General features: G+C 34.7%; 3 protein-coding genes across 5 annotated transcripts; 2 read left to right on the top strand and 1 right to left on the bottom strand.

Moving 5' to 3' along the window:
• The first annotated feature begins 5,153 nt into the window (after nt 1-5,153).
• On the top strand, nt 5,154-8,933 carry LOC103492943 (BES1/BZR1 homolog protein 4). Its single transcript, XM_008453524.3, has 3 exons — nt 5,154-5,989; nt 7,483-8,240; nt 8,329-8,933. Exons 1-3 carry the CDS (start codon nt 5,774-5,776, stop codon nt 8,330-8,332), a joined length of 978 nt encoding a protein of 325 aa, XP_008451746.1. The 5' UTR covers nt 5,154-5,773; the 3' UTR covers nt 8,333-8,933.
• A 3,147-nt stretch (nt 8,934-12,080) lies between these two features.
• On the bottom strand, nt 12,081-16,036 carry LOC103492944 (cytochrome c oxidase assembly protein COX15). The gene is made up of 7 exons (XM_008453527.3): nt 15,731-16,036; nt 14,988-15,283; nt 14,440-14,665; nt 14,113-14,358; nt 13,917-14,027; nt 13,109-13,240; nt 12,081-12,616 (listed from the first exon to the last, which is right to left on the bottom strand). Exons 1-7 carry the CDS (start codon nt 15,896-15,898, stop codon nt 12,446-12,448), a joined length of 1,350 nt encoding a protein of 449 aa, XP_008451749.1. The 5' UTR covers nt 15,899-16,036; the 3' UTR covers nt 12,081-12,445.
• Nucleotides 16,037-17,702: 1,666 nt separating this feature from the next.
• On the top strand, nt 17,703-21,227 carry LOC103492941 (trifunctional UDP-glucose 4,6-dehydratase/UDP-4-keto-6-deoxy-D-glucose 3,5-epimerase/UDP-4-keto-L-rhamnose-reductase RHM1). Of its 3 annotated transcripts, none has more exons than XM_008453519.3 (3): nt 17,703-17,985; nt 18,780-20,353; nt 20,451-21,227. In XM_008453519.3, exons 2-3 carry the CDS (start codon nt 18,791-18,793, stop codon nt 20,898-20,900), a joined length of 2,013 nt encoding a protein of 670 aa, XP_008451741.1. In that variant the 5' UTR covers nt 17,703-17,985; nt 18,780-18,790; the 3' UTR covers nt 20,901-21,227. The 3 variants fall into 3 exon arrangements, with proteins under 3 accessions (XP_008451741.1, XP_008451740.1, XP_008451742.1); XM_008453518.3 differs by having other exon boundaries at nt 17,704-17,985; nt 18,777-20,353; XM_008453520.3 differs by having other exon boundaries at nt 17,891-18,050.
• Nucleotides 21,228-23,797: the final 2,570 nt, after the last annotated feature.

Below are 23,797 nucleotides of genomic sequence, written 5' to 3'. Positions count from 1 at the left end.
AATAAACTACTTGACGAGGATTTTGCAAACAGGATTGTACGATACCATCTCTAGGGTCTTCACTGATGGATGTCCCCGTCTCCTCATCCATAGGCTGCTCATGAATGATCAAAGCGGGAACATTCACAAATACGTCGTCAGCCAAAGTGCGAAGCCTGTTGCATTGAATGATGTACCTTTACCATCGGCATAGCATTATTGGAAGTCAATCACCTTACTCTAGTAACAAAGCAATAAAAACATAAGAATTGATCTATACTTGAAACAAAAACAATAAAAATGTGCACTTGAACATGTTCATACCTTAGCCAATGACATCAGAAGGTCCTTTATGACTGATAACTCGGCTAACATGGATGACTACATTCATTGTAAGAAATAGTCCATCTGATCTAATCTTGCTTTTAGGCGACGTACATGCTGGCTACAACCACACGTTACCCAGGGTCTATCAATCTCAATATGCTCCGTAGATGCAATGGCATAACCGTCATCTCCAAGTCGAGAATGAGGATGATGGACATGAGGAGGAGAAAGGGGATGTTCGATGTGAGCGTGGCGGGGCATGCTTGGCATATTAAGTAGGGTCATGTCGACCTTCCTCATAACCTTTCGTTGTTGGAATTTCAAGACTCCGATCAAAGTAAGCACGCTCATCATCCATCAGTTCAATCTCATGTATCCATGCCTGAAATTGGAACATCAACAGGTGTTAATTAAGACCCAAAACCCTAAAATACTATAATGAATATGGAGGAAGAAAATGAATCATAATGTATCATTTGCGATCTAAGACGCAATCACCTTAATGCAAGTGAGTGTGTGCAACTCCACCGCATGATGCGCGGTACCCTAGATGATGACTCCCTATGCGCAACCTATCCACTAATAGATGACACTATCTCGTAGACCCAGACCTATAAATACAATGATATAGTTAAAACAAGCATATTACTACTAGAAATGAACATAATGAACATATAATCACAAATCTGAAAGGCAAAAGGAAATCTATAGAGGCAATACGACTCCAAGGACATGTTATTCACAGGTTTCTTCTTGTGTAAAGCCACTTTTCCATTAAACTAGCAATGACCTTTGACCATATCAACTCACCCCAGTCATAGCTGATGAAGTCCTCCCAACTGTCAATCAGGCTCAACATCGTCCAATCCATATGTTGCCTCTTCTCCCTGCCCATCATCGCAAGCTCAATGAAGTAGAATACACGCATATTCACCGCCTCCTTGTCACTCTCAAACTAAAGGGTTGTGTAATCCTTGTCCAACTCAGGCCCATTCATGTTTATCCTATCCCCCAAATGTAACCTTCTTAATCGAAGGGCCTTGTCCTGTTTAAACTGAACCTCACGTCTAGGCCTATGTTTCAACCCCGTTATTATGTCAAAATTTTCTCGCCCGAAGGAGACCTTCTCACCCAATAACTTGAAACAAATTATGTTATCTCATCTCTCCTCGACCTCTCTCAACAAAATGTAATGGTTAAAGAGGTCTATTGAATACCAACTTTACATCCAAGAAGCTTCCAAAGGCGATTTTCCTAAACATATGAAGTTGCCTGGATATTAACTTATTTTTTATACTTGATATGTTCTTCGATAGATGCGAAAAACAAGTCAAGTTTGCAAGAAAGAAGTCGTTAGAGAGTTAGATTTTTGTGACAAGAGGCATCTGCAAAATAGAAAAAACACATAACAGAAAAAAGAAAGGAAAAACATTATGTGTTAAAACTCGGGGTGATAATCTCGGTCGAGAACCACATGAAATGTCAATTGAACTCGAGCAACATTTCCCTGAGATGGCACGAGATAGAGGTTTTATATGCATTATGTGGGTAATCTCAACTAAATCTCGGGTGAAATCACCCCCAATATTACTCCACAAAGAGCATGTGAAACGCAACGATCTCGGGGCTTCTTCAACAAATCTGAAGACAATTTCATAGATCTCGGTTGAGATTTCTCATTTACACGGGCCCATATTGATGAAATTGTCGAGATTCGTCAAAGGAGACCACATGCATTGACTTAAAATAATGTTTTACATCTAACTACATTAGACCACCAACTACAAAGTTTCCTATCCGCCTCAAATTTGAAACTAAAAACTAAGAACTAAATCGTAAACTATGAAATCGTTAAAAATATTTCACCTTGAGAGGTTTAAGTTCGATGATGAGTTGTTCAAGTTTTGCAAAGGAAAAATTAGTGAAAGTCGTTTGAATTTGGGAGCGAACTTGTTCACTTCTCGGTCGAAATGAGCGCATTGTTCGACATTAGTGTTTTGTGAGAATATGTAACGTTCGGCCTTCTAGGGGTATTTTAATCATTTGATAAATCTCTTTATATTTTCAAAATTTGAAAATAAAGCGCATAATCTCGGTGTCAAGCTTGGCCAAAGAAATTACGTTGAAAGAGTTTTCAAAAATTGTGAAGAATCTCGATGTCGAGCTCGACCGATATTGACTGAGAAAAAAAACTGAGTTTTCTAAAAGTGTGTTACTTTTTAAATGTAAAATCGAAAGTGTGTTATTTTTGAAATGTAAAATTAAAAGTACGTTATTTCTCAAAATTTTGCGAGACTTATACTAAAATTCACATTTGTTTTTTCTTAAGAATAAATTAACACTCATTTTAAATATATAAAAGCTGAAATAAAATGAAATCAAAAGTTTCGAGAACTAAAATAAAAGAGTAAATTAAATTAATAACAAAAATTATATTATATAAATTATTTAATATTAAAAAAAAAAAAAAAAAAAAGGTAAAATAAAAGTGGGGGGGGGGGGGGGGGGGGGTGGAGGCCCACAAGTGAAAAGTCGTGCTAATTGGCGTGATATGAGGGTGGGGTCACGTTAAAAAGCAAACAAAGCAAACCCAAACACCACTCGCGTCCCCATCATTATGTGCTGCTCCTTCACACACTTCAACAAAAATATTTCCAGTTTTTTTTTTAAAAAAAATAACCCGACCCGACCCGTGATATATAACACTACGCGTCCTCTCTCACGTGCGCCGAACTCCGACACGTGTAGAATCTGGACAGTGACCGTTGAGAAACGCCTGCCCCCGGGTAATGGCCACGTGTTGAACTCTGTTTGATTCCTCTGTGACAGACGGTTATTCAAGCCCTCCCTCCCCTTTCTTTCATTTCTCTTTTTTAATTTCTTTTTCTATATGCCTATGTTGCCACTTCCATTTTCACTAATTACATTATTGCTAATTACTTTCTTCTTCTTTTTTTTTGTGTTCTTTTCAATACTCAGAATATTAAATTACATTTTTTTTATCATTTAAAAATTTTGTAAATGAATTAATAAATTATTTGTTTTATAAACTTTATTTTGTTAAATTGTTGTGTGTTTAATTAATAAATTATCGAACTTTACGAAAACAATTTAATGCGACTAAAAAAAAAATAAAAAATATATGCATGGATTAACCATGAGAATACAATCTAAAGCATAAATTATTAAACGAGAGATATGTGTTTTATTTCTATTCTTGATTCTTTAATCACTCATCATATAATTGTCATATAGAAAGGTGAGGAAAAATAAAAGTAGACTACAGCCTCTTGTGTCCTACTTGATAATATATACATATATGAGTTTTGGGACTGTTGCTTTTAAAATCTTCTCTCATCTACTCCACCCTATCTCGCAACCAATTCCAAACACAGCTTTAACAATAATCTACCTTTTATATATGTTTTCATCATTCAATCCAATTTTTCAAAAACTTAAGAAACGGGGAAAGAATATGTAATATATTATTCTAAAACAATGTATAGTTAAACTAAGCCATTGATTTTCTTAGGTCAAAATACATTTTGGTCCACTCATTGCAAAAATTTATTTCATCTCAGTATGTAATCAAAGTTTGATTTTATTTGATAAAATAAGTTTCATAATATCAATTATCACTTTTAGTTTAAAGTTAATATACTAGTAAAAAGAACATAAACAAATACAAATATAAAATGTGAATAGGTTCTCTAACTTAGGAAAATTTAATAGAGACCGATTTTAATTTTGAAAAAGAAACTACTTGTAAGAAATCTATCAACTAATTTTAAGATTTCACATTAGAAAAGCTAAAATAAAACAATTAAAAGCAAATAAACTAAAGTACACACAAGTTCTAAAGTACAAGAGTATTTTTTTTTTCACATCTTTTTACTATTTTATTTGTTCTACAAATGGCTTAGCCAAAAACGAAAACAAAATAAGGCAAATGCAACTCAGTTACCAATATTTTAACACGACATGGTTTGAAAGCTATCATTTAGGGATGTAAATCGATCAATCAAAGTTAATTTTTTGATCAAACTATCATTTAGTAAATGTTCAAATTTGTCTCAACTATGAAGGAGTGTAACCCAACTATTGATTGGTCGGTTGACACTCCTTCATGATTGGAATTAGTTTAATTCGGTTTAAGCCTTTAAAATTATTTAAATATCATTGTCAGTTTGAATTTTTCTCAAAATGACATCGATCGAACCTCACTTTATCTTCGACTGACCGCTTTTGGTTCAGTCAGCTCGATTTTTCAAACTATCATGCTCATACCATTGACAAGAAGACTAAAAAAAAAAAAATCTTTTATAATTAGAACCCTTAGATTTATTCGACTTGTATTTCCTTGTTGCTATTATTTACTCAAAATGTACCTATACCTACATAAGTTTATGAGTAAGCAACACAATAACTATTTAATGAAATTAAATAAACAAAACCATTAAATTTTGAGGTTTAATTTCCTTTTAAATAAAACAAGTCTTTATGAATTATTTTAATCATAATGCTCAATTAGTTTTGTAGACATAAAAATATCTATTCTAATCAGAGACTCAAATTCAAACTTTGTATATATGTGTGTGTGTGTGTTATGGTCGAAAAGAAATAAAAAGAAGAAAATAATTTATGATATTTTACAAAATCACTTTTGCCACAAAAAAAATAATTTTGAAAAAATATTATTATTTACTTTCCAAAATAAAAAGTTGAAAGAAAAAAAGAAAGAGAAAAATGAAAAAAGTTAATGAAAAAAGGGAAGAGTGGCAGAAATGTAAATAAAAACGTAATTTTGGTTAATAAAAATCCGAACAGCTCATTTAGCTTCCTACTCTGTTCATCCCCCCCCTCCATTTTTCACGGAAGTGTTTCTTCTCTAATTTCCCGGGCTTTGTCAAATAAAAAAAAAAAGAAGAAGAAGAAGAAGAAGGGAAAAAAAAAGAAAAACACTTTCCTCCGCCGTTCACGGTGGTCCATCTAAGATCCGATCGCCGTCTCCAATCACCTTCTTCGGCAACCATCTGATTCTGATATCTATCACTCTCAGTTCTTCTTCTTGTTCGTTGTTTAATTTCTTGTCTGATTTATCCAGCGGTCTTTGCTTTTCTTTCACTTTGTTTCATTGATTGTTACAGAGTCTCGAGGAATTTTCCGTTTTCTTAGACTTTGTCTTTCGTGTCCGATTTGTTTACTTTGAAGTTGCGAAAGACGTTTTCACACTGTCAGTTTCTTCCGTGTCTCGATCCTTGAACTCGAGCTGATTTCTTTTGGAAGATTTATCTCTCTCTCTCCTATGAAATTTTGTTTGTGATTGTAGTTGAATCGTATTCGTCCTGAGATAGACGGAGGCAATTCGAAAGAATTGCTTTCTGATCTATCGGTTGAAGCTGTTTGAACTTTGATTTGTTGGTTCTGAGTGTGTGTGTGTGTGAGAGAGAGAGAGTGTGTGTTGGAGATGACGTCGGGGACTCGGCTACCGACGTGGAGGGAGCGGGAGAACAACAAAAGAAGGGAGAGAAGGAGAAGAGCTATTGCGGCAAAGATCTTTGCTGGACTCAGGATGTACGGGAACTACAAGCTTCCCAAACATTGCGACAACAACGAGGTCCTTAAAGCTCTCTGCAATGAGGCGGGATGGACCGTTGAACCTGATGGCACCACTTACCGTAAGGTAGCTTTCTTTTTAATGTTTGGCATTCATTTTTGTTTACTTGAAGCAGTTTTCGTTAGTAACTTTGATATTGATGAGAAGGGTGATACCACTTTCTTTAGCTTCGAATTGGCAGCAGACACTATTTAGCTTTGGATTTGTTGAGCTAATCAGATAACTCCTTATTAATCGTTTTTTAAAATTCTATATCATTTTTCTGGTACATTTGGGGGTGTGGCCATGGCCCTTGTTGAGAATTCTAGTAATGAAAAATGGAGCTAGCTGGGTGTGAAGTTCCTAGTTCTAAAGGGCAGTTCATATCATTTTTTAACAACAAGAGGAGCGTTGTTGAATACCTTTTTGACCCATTTCCCCTTTATGTTCCTTTCATTCGTCGGCGTCGGTTATATAATTGCGGTGAGGTAGAAGTTTTGATATCTTTTTATCCCTTTTACGCGTGAAGCACAAGATTCTTGATGCTTCTTTTTAGGCTCTCGATGACTAATAGTCTGAGGCCCTGGGACTGCGCAGATCTCGAGGACAGGGTGCCCTTCCTCATTTTTTAAGCTCTACCGTATGTATCTGTGATCCCCTTCATGGATTTGGCCCTGATAACTGCTCTTCCTTTCTATGGTGACAGATTTAAATCAGAGGGATCTTTCTCTTTTTTGCTTTTCTTTTTTTCAATCGCAAGTTGGCGACACAAACAGTCCTTTTTCAGCTCTGTCTCTTTCCCTCCTTTTGGAGTTGGCTCTACTCCTATTTCTCGTGATAGATTCCTTCTTTTTATTGAATTTTGCAGTTTCATTATTTTAGGTTCGGGAGGTAAAGTACACGCTGACATCTATAACTTGTTGAGTTGCTCTTGATCTTGGGTCTTGGGTCTCATGGACTTCCGTTTTCCTTACTTCTTTGTCGACCCATCTCTTTGAGAGTGAGAGTTAATTAAACATTTCTTTGTGGTGCATGGAGTATAAAAGTTGTCTTCCAACGTTCATATTTCATTCTGTTAGCATCTCTCTCCAGTAAATAGTACTTATGGGTATGGATGACATACGTGGTATCTTTTTTCTTCTTGCTTGGCTTCGTGTAGCAATTCTCGTCAATCAGACCATTCCTCTTTCATCATACTTCAAACTCAACCTAGCAAATTATACTTGAATTTGAGAGAATTATAGGCTTGATTATTAGTGGACATATAAACCCTGAAATTTTTTCTCACTACCAGCTAAATTCAAATTCATGAGGTAATTGGATCATGCTATCGTAGTAAAAATTTTTGTGGTTTGTAGCCCGTTCTTTGGGTATTGAAATTCTAGTTTCATGTTCGCCACCTATATCTGCTACCGTAGATAAATTTGTGAGTGTCTCACGGGGTGGGTTTGTGATTTTCTGTGGACATTTTGTATCTTGGACAATTTAACCTGTACCGGAGAAATTGGGTATTATTGAGATCAAGGATGTTATGACATTAAACTGTTCATACTCGACAATGTTATCTCATCTGTCTTCAGGGATGCAAGCCAATTGAACGTATGGATGTGGTTGGTGGATCGGCAGCTGCAAGCCCGTACACATCTCACCAACCAAGTCCTTGTGCTTCCTTCAATCCAAGCCCCGGTTCATCTTCTTTTCCTAGTCCAGCATCATCCTCATATGTCGGTAATCCAAATACCGATGGAAGTTCACTTATCCCCTGGCTGAAAAACCTTTCAACGTCATCATCTTCGGCATCCTCGTCTAAACTCCCAAATCATTATATTCATGGAGGTTCCATCAGTGCTCCTGTTACTCCTCCTCTAAGTTCCCCAACTGCTAGAACACCCCGACTCAAAGCTGACTGGGAAGACCAATCTGTCTTACCAGGATGGAGTGCACAATACTATTCCTCCCAGCCATCTTCCACTCCACCAAGTCCTGGGCGTCAGATTGTTCCCACTCCAGAATGGTTTGCTGGCCTTAGAATTCCTCAGGGTGGACCCAATTCTCCAACATTTAGTCTTGTCTCCACAAACCCATTTGGTTTCAAAGAAGCAGCAATCACTGGTGGAGGATCTCGCATGTGGACCCCTGGTCAAAGTGGGACCTGCTCTCCTGCCATTGCAGCGGGCTCTGATCACACTGCAGATATTCCAATGTCAGAAGTGATCTCTGATGAGTTCGCCTTTGGAAGCAATGCAGCAGGTCTAGTGAAGCCATGGGAAGGAGAAATAATTCATGAGGAATGTGGTTCAGATGACTTAGAGCTCACTCTTGGCAACTCAAGGACCAGGTTTGTTATTATTTCTAAATCACCTCTTAAACTATATCATTTCAGAAATTGCTTCTCTTTCTAAGTTCCCAACCTCATGTTTTTGTAGGTAAATGTAATGGATGGATAGCACATATTGCCAAATGGTTACTTCCAAATCCCTGGTGAGAACTATAACATTGGGTTCAAGGTGAGCATTACTGATTCAGGCTCCCCCTTCCACCACCACCACCACCACCCATTATTATTCTTTTTCAAATTTTCATTTTCCCTCGTTAAGAAGTTATATATACAGGTCCATATCCTTTTGGAAACTGAATTTTTACTGTTAGTGTCGTATATGTATGAGTTGTTTGTCTTCAGTATTTGGTTTTCCCTTTATAGATTACCCAAAAAAAAAACAAAAAAAAAACAAAAAACAAAAAACAAAAAACAAAATACTGAATGAGGTGATGAGATAATCCATATGCAACAGTGGTCTAACTTTTGTGGATATCGAGAGAGTGGAACTTTTTCCTTCCTTTGGCTTTTCTTTCTTCAATGATAGTCATTGTTGTTATCATTTGGCCTGCCAGTTCAAACACTTCATCAGCAGCTCCTCAGCCTTTAGTTTGTTCATCTCTTCTATTGCTAACTCAAATGAAAACTTCTGTGCCCATCTTCTAAACTTCATTTTAGTTCATACAATTAATGTACATCTTTTGTTTATTTAAATGTCTGTTTATAAGGCTTGTGTGACAAGTAACTTTTATGCAAACTTTAAGGACTGAAACATAAACATAGAGTTTAAGTGTTTATTTAAATATCAACCAATAAAACAAGCAATATGAACAAAAATAGGTGTGGAGAAGAAGAGCACAACCAATTTTGGTTTGGGCCTTCCCTCAGACATAGAGAATGGAATAATGAGATTGGTAAGTCACTCTCAACCTCAATTATATTGTTACCCCTTTGACCAGACTGCTTGGCCCCTTCCATGTTTTTTGTCTGTGGTTTCAATTTCAGTATCTATCTTGACTAGTTCTTCAATCCAAACGCTATTCGTGATATCTATCTATCTATATATAATATAAACAATATCCTTGACCTTTAAAAATATCTATATTATTTCAAAAGTCATTAAAAGTTATTTGAATTTTAAAACGGAAATTGAATAGACTTGAGTAGTAATCTTGGATGATGTAGCGATGTCTAGGCTCCTAATTCTCATCTATCTACTATTAAATGTAGTTTTGAAATATTTGTGAAATGTCAAAGGAGTACGAGTGCTTTTGAAACAAAGGACAAAGGTTAAGGTACTTTTTATCTTCAAATTTAAACTAACTACATGTCCAACGGTATGTAATGGAAGACTTCTTCTCTTTGACTGACCTGTCTTATTTCATGACTGTTGTTGTTGGTCCATCTTTTCAAATTTTCTTGTTGTACCATACATTGACTTTATACCATTAACATAGGATTCTTGCCTTGAATATTGGCTTTATTATTTGCTTCGAATGTTGTTGAGATGTGTTCTTTTTTCCCTAAAGAAAACTTAATAATTGATAACAATTGATTTTTTTGGATTAGGACATCTTTATTTGACAATTGAAATTAAAACTAATTAGTTGATGGTCTGTCCGAAGATGCTCAAGTGTAGGATGTGTTTGGAGAAAAAATAAAACAAAAATACCCTTTAAATATCTGAGTGTTGAATCAACTAAAATACTTTTGCAAGTGTATCAAGGTATTTTGTATGGATAAATATAGTGCAAGAAATTTATAACTTCTCATTCGAACCTCTAAGCTTTTAGCAAATCAATTTGGACTCTGAATCAAATTGTTAGTGTCTCAATTCTAATTGCTTATTATGTAAAATTGACATTTTATGTGTATGCAAGAGTTAATGCATTGATGATGTTTAAAGTTACTCTTTCTAAATTAATTTAATTAACGACAACTGAATTAATTATAAATTGAGTTACTTGTTTAAATTATAGCACAATGAAATCTTAATTTTTATTGACATAATGCAACCCAAATGCGAAGGAATGAATGGAAAATGAGTGAAACAAAAACAAAGTAAGAATGGGAGAGAGAGCCGAGAGCGTTGATAAACACTATTGTATTGAATTAGTCAAATGTGAAGGTGAAAGAGGGCAGAGTGCAAACAGTTGTTTTGAGATTTTGGGTCTAATTATATATAGATATTAATTAAATAGGTTACTAATTCCTAAAATTTCACCAAATTGTCAAATGCAAGACTTTTGGATGATGTTGCAAAGTGCCAACAAAAATGAGAAAACTTGAGATTTAAAATAATAACAATAATAAAATAAAGAATTGGATCCATGTGGTCCGATCTAAAGCCTCTCGTCAATAATTGTTTAGTAACTAACCCCATAGAGGTGGCCCAAATCTATTTTTAAAAACATTTTATTCCATTATCATCTTTTTATATCTTATATCTAATTATAAAAAAAAAGTGTCTAATAATTCTTGTTGAGTTGGATATTCTTCTTCTTCTTCTTCTTCTTCTTCTTCTTTTAATCTAAGATATGAAATTGAATTTGATTTAGAGCACCTTTGAATGAATAATGGCAATTAGCTTATGGCTACTATATTTAATTTTAGGGTCAAAAGGGGAAATGGGAAACACAATCATAGAACCTTTTGAAATGAACCAAAATTTAAACTGATTGAAATAATTAATTATCTTCTTAGGTTTCAAATTTTGATAATATAAATTAATAGATAGTTAGGGTAATGGAAGCAAGTACATAGACCGATTCAACAAACATATCAAAACCAAAGAAACAAAACATTGAAATATTCAATTCACCATGTTTTTTAAAAGAAAAAAAAGAAAAGATTTTTGAAAACATGATTTGAACTTCTAACATCATATGACCAATTCACTAACACTTAAGCGGATAGATATAATTAAAAGTTAAGCTGATATATATAATTATTCTCTTGAAGTAAAACAAAGATTTTTATATGAAAGCTCCAAAATTCACAACCAAAATGTCATTTGATCTAAGTTGAAAAACTAGGATGCATAACTTTTACATTACTCACCATTACTCTTGTTCTTATGCACCCATGTTCGCATTCAACTTATCCAATACAACAATACCCTTACAAATTAATATTCTTCTATCTTTGTTCTAGCACTCATACTTGTCCTCTGAAAAAATCGTTGATAGATAGTTTGTTATATTAACAAAGGCTTTATTATTCACTATTTCAAAACTTAGGTTAATATCCAAATCAGGATATACAAAAATTCCAATCCAACGTTTCTTAGTTTGTGGTTTAACATACTAAAGACCAAAGCTAGTTATCTACGTCACGAACTAAACCAGATAATGTAACTATTTGGCAATTGTCACTAAGATTTATTAAATAAATAAATTTAACATTTAGCTTCAATCTTATACTTTACTCACATTCATGGGATTCACTTCTTCATGAATTATTAAATAAATAAATATGGCTAAAATATCATTTTGATCTCGATATTTTAGATTTTGTCCGATCTCTCTCAAAGTAAAATTTTCGAAATTGGTTAAATAATAATTATTATTAATTTTAAAGTAAAAATGGTAATACTAACTAAAATTTGCAATGTGAGTATGTTTAGATTCTACAGTAAAAATGGTCATACATAATAAAATATTTCTACAGAAATTAACCAAATAATAATAATATAGACAAAATTTAAGATTTATTTTAATTGCAAGGACCAAAATAATATTCTAAAGAAAAAAAAACTGTCTCCAAACCTAAACTTATACAATAAGTAATATATACATGATATATTCTGATTTAGATGGCAAAATTTCCGCCAAAAGAAAACAAAATCCTAAATAATGAAAATTGAAAAATTAAGATATAAACTTGAAAATTAATTAAGGGTTAAAATAGTGTAGCAATAGTAATAATAAATAAATAAATAAATAAATAAAAAGTGGGCCCCCCCCCACCCCTTATATGTTGATCAAATAATTATTATAAACATTGGCACATAAGTTTAGAATAGCTAATAGAACTATCATCTGTCTATGCTTTTCAAATACAAATTGTTCCCCCTCCCCAACATCCAACACTGAGTAATATGAATTCATCCTTAGCAAAAATCACAAAAAACAAAACCAATAGATCGAGATCATCAACTGATGCATCCGACTTTAAACCTAATTTTGAAGTCGGAACCAGTGTACCTGGAAAGTTGGAAATTTTGTCTAAGCTGTTTTCACAACTTGGGGAAGAGACTTCAAAAGGCCCATTGATGGCCTCCTCACAGTGTGATTAAGAAGAATTACAAGGGTCAAAAGTGTTAATGCCCCAGCTTGATGTGCAGTTCCGAGGGAAACCGGGACGTAAGATAGAAGTGTTGATACTCCTAAGGTGACCTGAGCAGTACAATTACAATAGTTAACATTATGCAAAATATGGACAGAGGAGAATGATACTGACAAAGCTGAACTGGAAAAGGGTGAAAGAAACTGTGATCCACGAACAAAAATTGATAGGAATAGAATGCTAAAGATAAAGGAGAGAGAGATACTGAAGTTGATATTTGAAGAACGGTAATCGAGAGACTGTGAATGACAAATCCCATTGCACTGATCTCTCTGATTAGTGATTATTATGCGTGGGATACTGAAGGAAGGTTTTCAAGCATCGCAAATAACAGCAAACAGTGAATAGTTTTGTTTTTGTATTGTTTTTGTACACCATTTCATCTATCTCAATGGATGTTTTGTTTTTCATTAAAAAACAACAATAATAAAAAGTTCTAAAAATAAGAGAGAGATGATAATAATAAACAATCATTTCCTTAAGTAATGGGCCTTTTAATACTCAAAAAGCCTTCACAAAATCATGGAAGGGAAAAAAAATACCTGAACAGCGGCCATGCCAAATGTACTCCCGATCAAAGAACGTACTGCAGGATGTATCTCCAATTTCCTTGTCGACCACCACAAGGTACCAATTGAAACTAAGGAGGCAGTGGCGAGTATACGATGATCAAGCTGTAAACCAGATGAAGAACTTCATTGCTTCTTTTTTGAAGATGGTAAACTTATAAATGCATTTTGTACTTCATAAAAAACATAAAGGCCTTTTGTCCATAAGATTTGATTATAATACATAACATCATAATGTAAACGTTCAAGTAGCTCAATATATATTAACATCAGCATATCGACATTTAAAAAACAAATGCTAATAAAACATGGTCGATTGAAATGCAAAGTTAATAAAACAATATTAAAATAGCATGAATAGCAGCACCGAACCATCTAGTTAAAGTTAGTATTTCAAAGGGGTCGCCACACACAAAATACAAGTATTTTATGACAAGATAATAGAGAACCAGAACTGAGGAAAAATGGCTCTTGACAATTGCATGCACCACGTGCTCTAAGGGAAGGAAAAGCCATTGAAGATTTTCAATGGGTTTTTTTAAAAAAAAAATTAAAAAAAAATGAGATTCTTACAAGGTGATATTGAAATATAAACAATCACTGAAGCATGGTACTGTTTCACGAAGCTAAACCCCTTTGATATAATCAAAAGGTGATACTAAAATAATTCAGTTTCGCACAACATGATATTAGCATATAATACAGTCATTGAAGCACTGTAAAATTTTGCAAAGCCAAACAGCTTGATATGATCCACAAATTAACAAGTATGAGAAATTACCTGAACTGTGGATGTATTCTCAAAGAAATTTCGAATTAGTGGTTTCAAGTCAAAGATATCATCAGGTATCCACGTATCGCCCATCTTTGGAAAAGTGTTATATGCATGCCCCTGAAATCCAGCATCAAGGAAAAGCATGACCTCTTTTGAATTGGAAACAAATTTAATACACAATAAGAAAAGAAGAATCACAAACTGCATCATTTCCAGCGACAAATGCTCCTGAGATGGCAGTAATACCAACAAGTAAGCTCACAGGAAGAGCAATTCGTCTAACTTTTGCTGCACCACGAGCCCAAGCCACAGATTCAACAGGTGGTTCAGGCATAACAACAGAGAGACCAGTCCAGAAAAGACCACAATATATAATAAATGCCGACGTAAGATGCGCTGCAAGACGATAAGGGCTTACTCTTGGCTGAGCATACTCAGATGCTGGCTCCTGTGGGATGAACTCCTTTAGGAACTCTCCACTCTATCATAATTGGGAAAGCAACAATCAACAGGGATAAAGTGGATCTACCTCTAAACCACTCTTTACCATCCACCAGCCGATTAAACCCTGCCCAGCACCAAGGGCAAAAAGTGTCGACAATCTCAGTCCAAGACGTAAGGTTATATAACCCTTACGAAGAAAATATGAAAAGGGCAAAGCAAACATAATACCCAGTGCCCTTCCCCACATTCGATGTGCATATTCCATCCAATATATAAATTTGAAATCTTCAATACTCATGCCTTTGTTAACACTGTAGAATTTAACATAAAGTCATAAAATCCATGGGAACTATTTCTATTAAAAATTAAAATCAAGTCTAAAAAATATATAACCACGCACTAGTTAAAAACAGACAATATATGGCTTCCAAAAATACTAATTCCTCGAGTCAACTTTCCTTTTCAATGAACCACAAATTACCAAGAATCTAAACAAACCATCTACCAACATGCCAATCGTTATTAAACACATAATTATTGTACATGCTGCAAAAACAAGCAAGCAAACAGCATAGTTAAGAAGTAAAAGACTAGCTCCAAAGCTATAGAAATAATCAATGTTGATACACATACCGCTTATATTCAGGAGACTGCTTATACTTTTCAAACTCCTGCAGCCATTCTTCATCTGTTAAAGGGGGGAGTTTCCCAGTAAACTTCCAGTCAGTCATGGAAAGACCAGATCGTGTGAGACGTGTAACACCACCAAGAACCACCATACTGAAAACCCATGCAGCAGAACCAAAAAGCCATATCCCGACCATTTTCTGAGCACGAGGACCAGCAGTTACAAGCAACTTCAGGCCCTCCTTATTCGAGCCAATTGAAGCCACCGTAGACATATTCCTAACTAACGATGCCTGATGAACCTAAAAATAGCACCCAAAAAAAAAAACATCTCTTATCGTGAATACAACATATAAAGTACACAACTTTTGTATGAAAGTGTCTGAAAGGTTGAGAAGAATCTACCAACGACACAATGTATATCAAGTATCAACATCGATAAAAACTACAAGAGGTCGAGCAAAGTTTTTATCACAAACTGAAAACCCATGATTATTCAGCATTATTAGTAAACATCCACGCTAGATATAACTTGCAATCAGGCGGTTGATTGACTTACAGTACAGCTCCATATAGATTTTACACGGATGAGAGATTGGTAATGTTATAGAAAAAAACATACCCAAATAAAAACGACCCAAAGCTAATACATACAATGTCAGTACAAATCGAAAAACTGGGAATTGAAAAAGAAAAAAGAAGAAAAAAATCCTGTAAATCAAATAAAATGGAATAGTGAGAAATGGGACCTTGGAGAAGGATCGGTGAGCAGAGACGCCAAAGAGATATTTGTTTGAAGATTGAGAAGGGAAAGTTGATCTGAATGATTGGCGGCGAAGAAGAGAGGAGGGATTTGAATGAAGAATAGAATTGTAAATACGGCTTAAAGCTTCCTTCCTACGAAGAAATGAGGCCATCGCTCACTCTGTTGTCAAACAATTTTAGGTTCTCTCTATCTCCTGCTTTGAGTTGGAGGGTTTATCGGAGGTTCCTGTAACTCAACGCCAATTGGGTTGGAACCTGGAAGAGGGTAACAAATAAAACGACGGCGTTTCGAGGTAGGGGGTTCGGGTTAAGAGTTTTGGACTCAATAGTCAATCAACATATTAATAAACTCATAAAATGTTTTTTTTTTTTTTTTTTTTTGGAAATTAATAAATTTATGGAATCTAAATCTGTGCCCATCAAATTCAACTTCTTATTGTATTAAATTAATTTTTATTCTCAACTCTCTCATCTCTCTTCTTTCTTATTCGAAAATTTTAACTCTCTAACTTTTAGAAAGATACATATTATAAAAATACATTGTTATTTAATTTTTTAGACAAAACTTAGACGATTCTTCGTATGTTAAAAATGAATTTTAGAAAACAAAGTTAATAAAGATAAATTCTAAATTTAAGACACAAACATGTGTTTTGAAGTATTGAATTCCTTAATTATTTTTATTAAGTCATGCAAAAGCTTCCTATAAATCATTATGTCATCCATATGAAGTGTTAAGTCTAATCATGTTGCTGAGGAATGGCGTCGAGATGTTCTACCCCGTATTGAAGAGCCTTGCGTGGAAGACAACACTCCACCCATTGGTCGTGCGATTGCATAATGTTCTTTTCGTCAAAATTGGGAATATCACACAACCATTTCTAGAAGGATGAGAATAGGCACGTCACCCCAACGTTTTCGCACAACTATAAAATTTGCTCTTCTTCATTTTGATAGTATCTTCTTATGACAGCGGAATTGAAACCTAAAAATAAGGGGCACACAAATAAATTTAAAAAAACCTTCTTAAGTTTAAAAATTTTTAAATCGTTTTTCAAATTTGCAAATATAGAAAAAAGAAAAACATTTTTTTGTCACGTTTCCAAATATAGCTAAACTTGCTTAAAATATAAACCCAAATTTCTGGAAAAAAAAATCCATAAATTAAAGAGGATATGGATGGGAAAAAAAAAACATTGAAAGTTTAGTTTATATTCCAAAATAAAGACGAAGACATTGTTGATCAATATCTTTTTAGAAAAAACAAACTAACATTTACGTGAGTATTATTAGTTGATTTAATTTAGACGTGATTTACTTAAATGATCGTTTTGAATGAAAATTTAATTCAATTGTAGTTCATTAATATAAATTGAAGGTTAAATTAACTTCAAACGTTACCATAAGTTAAAAAAAAAAAAAAGAATCAGTTACACATTTAAAAGTTGCAAATTTTTTATTGACCATTTATAAAGGTTTTAGAACCAGTAAAGTAAAAACCCTTTAAAATTTTCCTACAAAAATTGAAACATGCAATATATGAAATTAAATTGTCTACCATCATCACTACCACATTATAACAAAAAGCTTTTATTTTTAATAAAAAGTTTAAAAGTATTTTGCTATAAAAATATTTTTGAGAATGATTATGGAAATTCATAATATTGTGTTCTATCATATATATATATATATATATATATATATATATATATATGTATATTTGGTTGGTTCAATTTTCTTTATTCAAAAAAAAATATATTTTGAAACAGTTATGGAAATTTATGGGTAATTATAGAAAAGAAAAAAAAACATTTTGGAAAGAAAATTACTTAATTATTTATATGTATATAATTAAATCGGAATAGGGAAAAATGACAGGATAGGATTTTACTTTTTAGTGTGTGAAATCCAGGAAAGTTCGTGAGGGTGAGGGCAGAGGATTATTGAGGAAATTCGGGGGGTGGGGGTGGGAAAGTTCGGATGGAGGTGCGTACAAGTAGTAAAGTAAATAAATGGAAGTGATAGGGGCAAATTAGTCATTTCAATATCCATTGGCTCCCCTTAACTGTCTCCAGCCTTCAAAGACGTATTTATAAACAAGAAAAAACACCATTCTTTCGCCTCATTGCTTTTCGCAATTCGTCTCTGCTTTTCTTTTCAGTTTCTTTCTCCCCGAAGATCTCTCTCTCTCTCTCTCTCTCTCTCTCTCTCTCTACCCTCTGTTCTCTTTCTACAACAGGTACCTCACTCTCTTTCTCTTTCTCTTTCTGGATTTCTCATTCTGATCCCTGATTCGAAGTGTATGTAAGTTTAATCATCCTCATTGTGATCACATATGTTGCTTTTGTTGTTTCGGAAGTCGGGATTTGCTTTTCACTGCCAAATGTGTATTGGGATCTGCGTGTTTCTTGTTTCCATTTGGATCCGTGATAATGAGTTCGGTTTTTTCTTTTTCTTTTTTTTTTTTGGTTTAGTTTTATGTTTGATTTCTTGCTTGTTAAGCATTTTCTTGTTCTGATTATGTGTGTTGGATCGAATTGAGGTATTTTGGATTTAGATCACGGGATATATTTTGGACGTTCATTTTGAAATTGGATTTTAGGTTTGGGAATATTCGGAGATCTGATCTGATGTGATGGGTGGTTGTTGATCAGGGATGTTTTCTTTTTTGTTGTTTGTGAAGGGAATTGAAGTTCTATTGATTATGATCTGGGTTTTTTTAAATTAGTTGGTTTCAGTTTCTCCAGCAATGAAGCTTAGTAATGAATAATAATGTACTTCTGGGTTTATTTTTTTTTCCTCTTCTGCTACTTCTTTACCTACTGTAACTGCCATGGAACTGCACCATTGACTTAAGTTTTTTAGATCTGCAACTTGTGAAACTAGTTTCCATCTAATGAAATATTCTATTTTTGTTTCTTCCATTGTGGCTAAGAGTTTCCATTTCATTTTATATATATTATACACATAGTTTAATTTTTTGTTCCTGTTAGTGATTTTATGTTATTTATATATTTTTTTCTTGTGTAGAAGTTGCTTTTGACATGGCTACGCACACTCCTAAGAACATCCTCATTACTGGGGCTGCTGGATTTATTGCATCCCATGTTGCTAACAGACTTGTGAGGAACTATCCTGGCTACAAAATTGTTGTACTTGACAAGCTTGATTATTGCTCAAATCTGAAGAACCTTCTTCCATCTAAACCATCTCCCAATTTCAAATTCGTTAAGGGAGACATTGGCAGTGCTGACCTTGTCAATTATCTCCTAATTACTGAGTCTATTGACACAATTATGCATTTTGCTGCCCAGACTCATGTTGACAACTCGTTTGGTAATAGTTTTGAGTTCACAAAGAATAACATCTATGGTACGCATGTTCTTTTAGAGGCATGCAAGGTCACTGGACAGATTCGTAGGTTCATCCACGTTAGTACGGATGAAGTGTATGGAGAGACAGACGAGGACGCTGTTGTGGGAAACCATGAGGCTTCCCAACTCCTCCCGACAAATCCATATTCTGCGACAAAAGCTGGAGCTGAAATGCTTGTGATGGCCTATGGTAGGTCTTATGGATTACCTGTGATCACGACCCGAGGAAACAATGTTTATGGACCTAATCAGTTTCCTGAGAAGCTAATTCCGAAGTTCATTCTTTTGGCCATGAGAGGTCAGCCTCTTCCCATTCATGGAGATGGTTCTAATGTTAGGAGTTATCTGTACTGTGAGGATGTTGCTGAGGCTTTTGAAGTTATTCTTCACAAAGGAGAGGTTGGCCATGTTTATAACATTGGGACAAAGAAGGAGAGAAGGGTTATAGATGTTGCAAAGGATATATGCAGACTTTTCTCGATGGATGCAGATGCAAGCATCAAGTTTGTTGAAAACAGACCTTTTAACGATCAGAGGTATTTCTTGGATGACGAGAAACTCAAGAACTTGGGATGGTCAGAACGTACAACATGGGAAGAAGGGCTGAAGAAGACAATTGAATGGTACACCAAGAACCCTGATTGGTGGGGTGATGTCTCTGGGGCTTTGCTGCCACATCCTAGAATGCTAATGATGCCCGGTGGAGTTGAGAGGCACTTTGAAGGGTCTGAAGAGGGAAAACCAGCTGCTTATGCTTCAAGTAATACTAAAATGGTTGTCCCAACTTCCAGGAATCCAGGCTGTCCTCACCAGTCATCCTTTAAATTTTTGATATATGGTAGGACAGGGTGGATTGGAGGCCTTCTTGGGCAGTTATGTGATAAACAAGGCATTGCCTATGCGTATGGCAAAGGGCGTCTGGAGGATCGAGCCTCACTTTTGGCGGATATTCAGAATATTAAACCAACCCATGTTTTTAATGCTGCCGGAGTGACAGGCAGACCCAATGTTGACTGGTGTGAATCTCACAAAACAGAGACTATTCGAGCCAATGTTGCTGGAACCTTAACTTTAGCAGATGTTTGCCGGGAGCATGGACTCTTGATGATGAACTTTGCCACTGGCTGTATATTTGAGTACGATGCCAAACATCCAGAGGGTTCTGGTATTGGATTTAAAGAGGAGGACAAGCCAAATTTCATTGGTTCCTTTTATTCAAAAACCAAGGCCATGGTACATATTCAGGGGACTTGTATCCTTACCACACTTCATCTTAATTCATTTATCTGTTGTGATTATTTGGCTTTCTAATTTTTATTTCTGATCACAGGTGGAGGAGCTTCTGAAAGAATATGATAACGTCTGCACCCTCCGAGTTCGGATGCCGATATCATCTGACTTGAACAACCCACGCAACTTCATTACCAAGATTTCTCGCTACAATAAGGTGGTTAACATCCCAAACAGCATGACCATCCTGGATGAGCTTCTGCCCATTTCGATCGAGATGGCAAAGCGTAACTTGAGGGGCATCTGGAACTTCACAAACCCCGGTGTTGTGAGTCACAATGAGATTCTGGAGATGTACAAGAAATACATCGACCCTGAATTCAAGTGGGCTAACTTCACATTGGAAGAACAGGCTAAGGTAATTGTGGCCCCCAGAAGCAACAATGAGATGGATGCTTCAAAGTTGAAGAACGAGTTCCCAGAGATGCTCGGGATCAAGGAGTCGCTGATCAAGTACGTCTTCGAACCAAACAAGAAAACCTCTGCCTAATAAGTTTTTGATCTATAGAACTTAGGATTCACAATTGCATTCTGCATTAGTTTATATGTTTATGATTATCACATTTCATCTATGATGATAATGTTTCATTTTCACTCATAATTAATTGTTATTGTTTCTGTTCTGCTGCTATAGAAGGTGAGATTAGATTCAAATCCACCTGATATGATGTATTTTAGAATATATTGTTTTTTTTTTTTTTTGGTCCTGGCCTTATCAAAAGCATTATTTTAGGATACAAGAAAACTGTAGTCTGCATTGTGCAGAAGAACTGCAAGTTTCAAATCCTATAATTATTGAATGGTATTAATTTTTGCATATTATTATTTTATTCCCCCTATTCTTTTTTCCAATGTTTCCAAAAGTTCCAATAGTCTTTTACCATTTTATTATTTGGCAAGTTGTTTGTGGTTGTATTCCGTTGTATGTATCCAAATCTAATACACAATTTTGGCTACGTTCCAGAAACAACATTTGTTCAATTTTACTTTTGAATATAATATTCTGCTTTAATTCAAAAATTGATTAATTAAAATAATGGTATTATCTAATAAGATGATGATGAAAGCGAACCATTAGTTTAGACATTGAAACTTAGAATGGAATTTTTTTGCGTCAATCGAATGAATGATTTAATTTGTGTTAAGTAACCAACCAGATTAGATTAGTTACTTTCTATTTTGATAATTTTTTTTGTTAAACCAGTTGCTATAAAATTGACATTTGTAATCATCTGAGATTAAGAGAAATAACATCAAACTTTCACCACTCCTTAAAGATTCTCCTTAATTTGTGAAAGATTCTCGATTTTAACATTTTGTAATTCGTTTATATACTCTGTCCTTTATACCCGAATGAATAGTGATCCTGAATTTCAAGTTTATGAATATATTTATATATGCTTGTTTGGAAAAATACAAAATAGTTTGGTTTTGGTTAATTTTAGGTTAAATGGTAGATTTGGTCAGTAAGGTTTGGAGGTTAGAAGTTTTTTTTTTTTTTTTTTTTTTTTTTCCAGTTTTTTGTCAGGAAATATAATTCGTTTTTTAGGCCTAACTGAAAAATGGTCATCTATCTGAAATCAAACAGAAATAAAAGTGGTCTTTTGTTTGCGCAAGCACCATGTGAGTTTATCAATTCACCCTATAATCCACATGTGTTGTGAGGTAGTTCGTTACTTGATTTACTATGCTTGATACACAGTGAAAAACAATAACAATACAAAATTAATCTGAAGAATTAAGTTCACACCAAAACTAATAACAGAGTAAATGGCATGAGTAACAACTAAAGGAAGAGAACATAACACAACCAAGTTGATAATCGAGTCCAGTTGAAGAGATCATATATTGAGATTCAAAAAGGTTCACAAGTACAGTGTTTAGTTAGAATTAATATTCTCAAAATATTAAACTATTTCAAACTGAACAATCTATGTCGAGACACCTCTAAATCTACTCATCCTGTTAGACTTCCCCTAAAGGCGACCTCTTTACTCCAGTGCACTGTCTACGAAAGTTATGGCAATAACTCACCGTCTAGTAGAATAAGGTCAACTCTACAGGAATAATTTCTTAAAAAGTCACCTACCGATTGAACTTGTAAATCATGATATAGCTTGAGACTCCTGCAAGCTGTAATCTAGGTTAGAATCCAGAGAAACAACAAAATCTTCATCAGGGATAAAGATTTTAAATGAATTAAAATCCCAACCAACTTGAAGGATTTTTTTATACTAAGAAAATAAAAATAAATGAAATTTGTACACTAAACACAGTAACAAACTCCCCCTTTTGGCAGCAAAAAGTTTCCTTTATTTTTTTAGGCAAGCAATATTTTCAAAAACTACAAAACAACAATAAAGTCTATCAACCAGATCAACCACAGACACAGGCTCAACCATCACGGACACACACCCTTCCATCAACACAACATAAACGCCAGCATAGACTTTTTGGCTCCTATGATCACTACTCCCTCTTACCTGCTAAAAGAAAATGCTTAGTCAATCAACGTCGGAGAAGGATGTTGAAAAGAGGAAGCATTACCATAAGAAGGCAACAACACTAAGAGGGAGAGAAGCAAGGAATCAACAGTAGAGTGTCACTAAGAGAGAGTGTGAATAAGGCAGGAGGTAGCAACAACCCATCATTAAACATACACACTCCAGCAGGGAGCTCAAGTTCTTCATGACGCTGGTTCGGATAGAGTGAGCAATATTAGAGACATGAAACCACTTAAACAAATTATAGCTCAAACTAAGAGTCTTTAAAGTAGGACTAGGCGCACCTTGATCACCTAAAACATAAGGATGCTGAGAAAAACATGATATAAACCCTCATCTCTCCACTATATAAAACTTTCTCTCTCTCTCTTTTCTTCACAACAAAACAAAAACTTCTCTTTCTCCCATCCCACTCTCATTTTCCCTTCTTCTACATAAAAGAAAAAAGAACTTTTAGGATTTATTTCTCTATTATTTTTTAGTTTCCGAGCATAGTGAGTGTTTATCTTGAGTGTTGGTATTCCAGTGGGTCCAAGTGTTGTTTTCATCGACGAAGAAGGTTATTTTATCATGGGAACGACGGGGCTGTAACAACTGCCAGCACCTAAAGCAGAGTCGTGAAACATCTTAAAGAAAGCGAGTTTTGCGACTCAACCCAACAGTTGATGAGTTTTTGTTTTGTAGATTTTGTCGTTCTAACGAAGCGGCTTCAACATTTTTAAGACAAGTGCGCTCTACCATGGTTGGTTCATTCCAAGTCGACATGCTAACCTTGGATTTAAATCGATCATTCCACTTCGAAGAAGCCCACTTCAAATATTGGAAGTAGAAATGCTATTTTTCTTAACCCTAAAGAAGGTTGTCACTGCATGCACCACAAAAG

Source organism: Cucumis melo, chromosome 7 (assembly GCF_025177605.1).
Source record: "Cucumis melo cultivar AY chromosome 7, USDA_Cmelo_AY_1.0, whole genome shotgun sequence".
In the NCBI taxonomy this organism is placed as follows: Eukaryota; Viridiplantae; Streptophyta; class Magnoliopsida; order Cucurbitales; family Cucurbitaceae; genus Cucumis; species Cucumis melo.
This window is presented reverse-complemented; position numbering and strand designations above follow the sequence as displayed.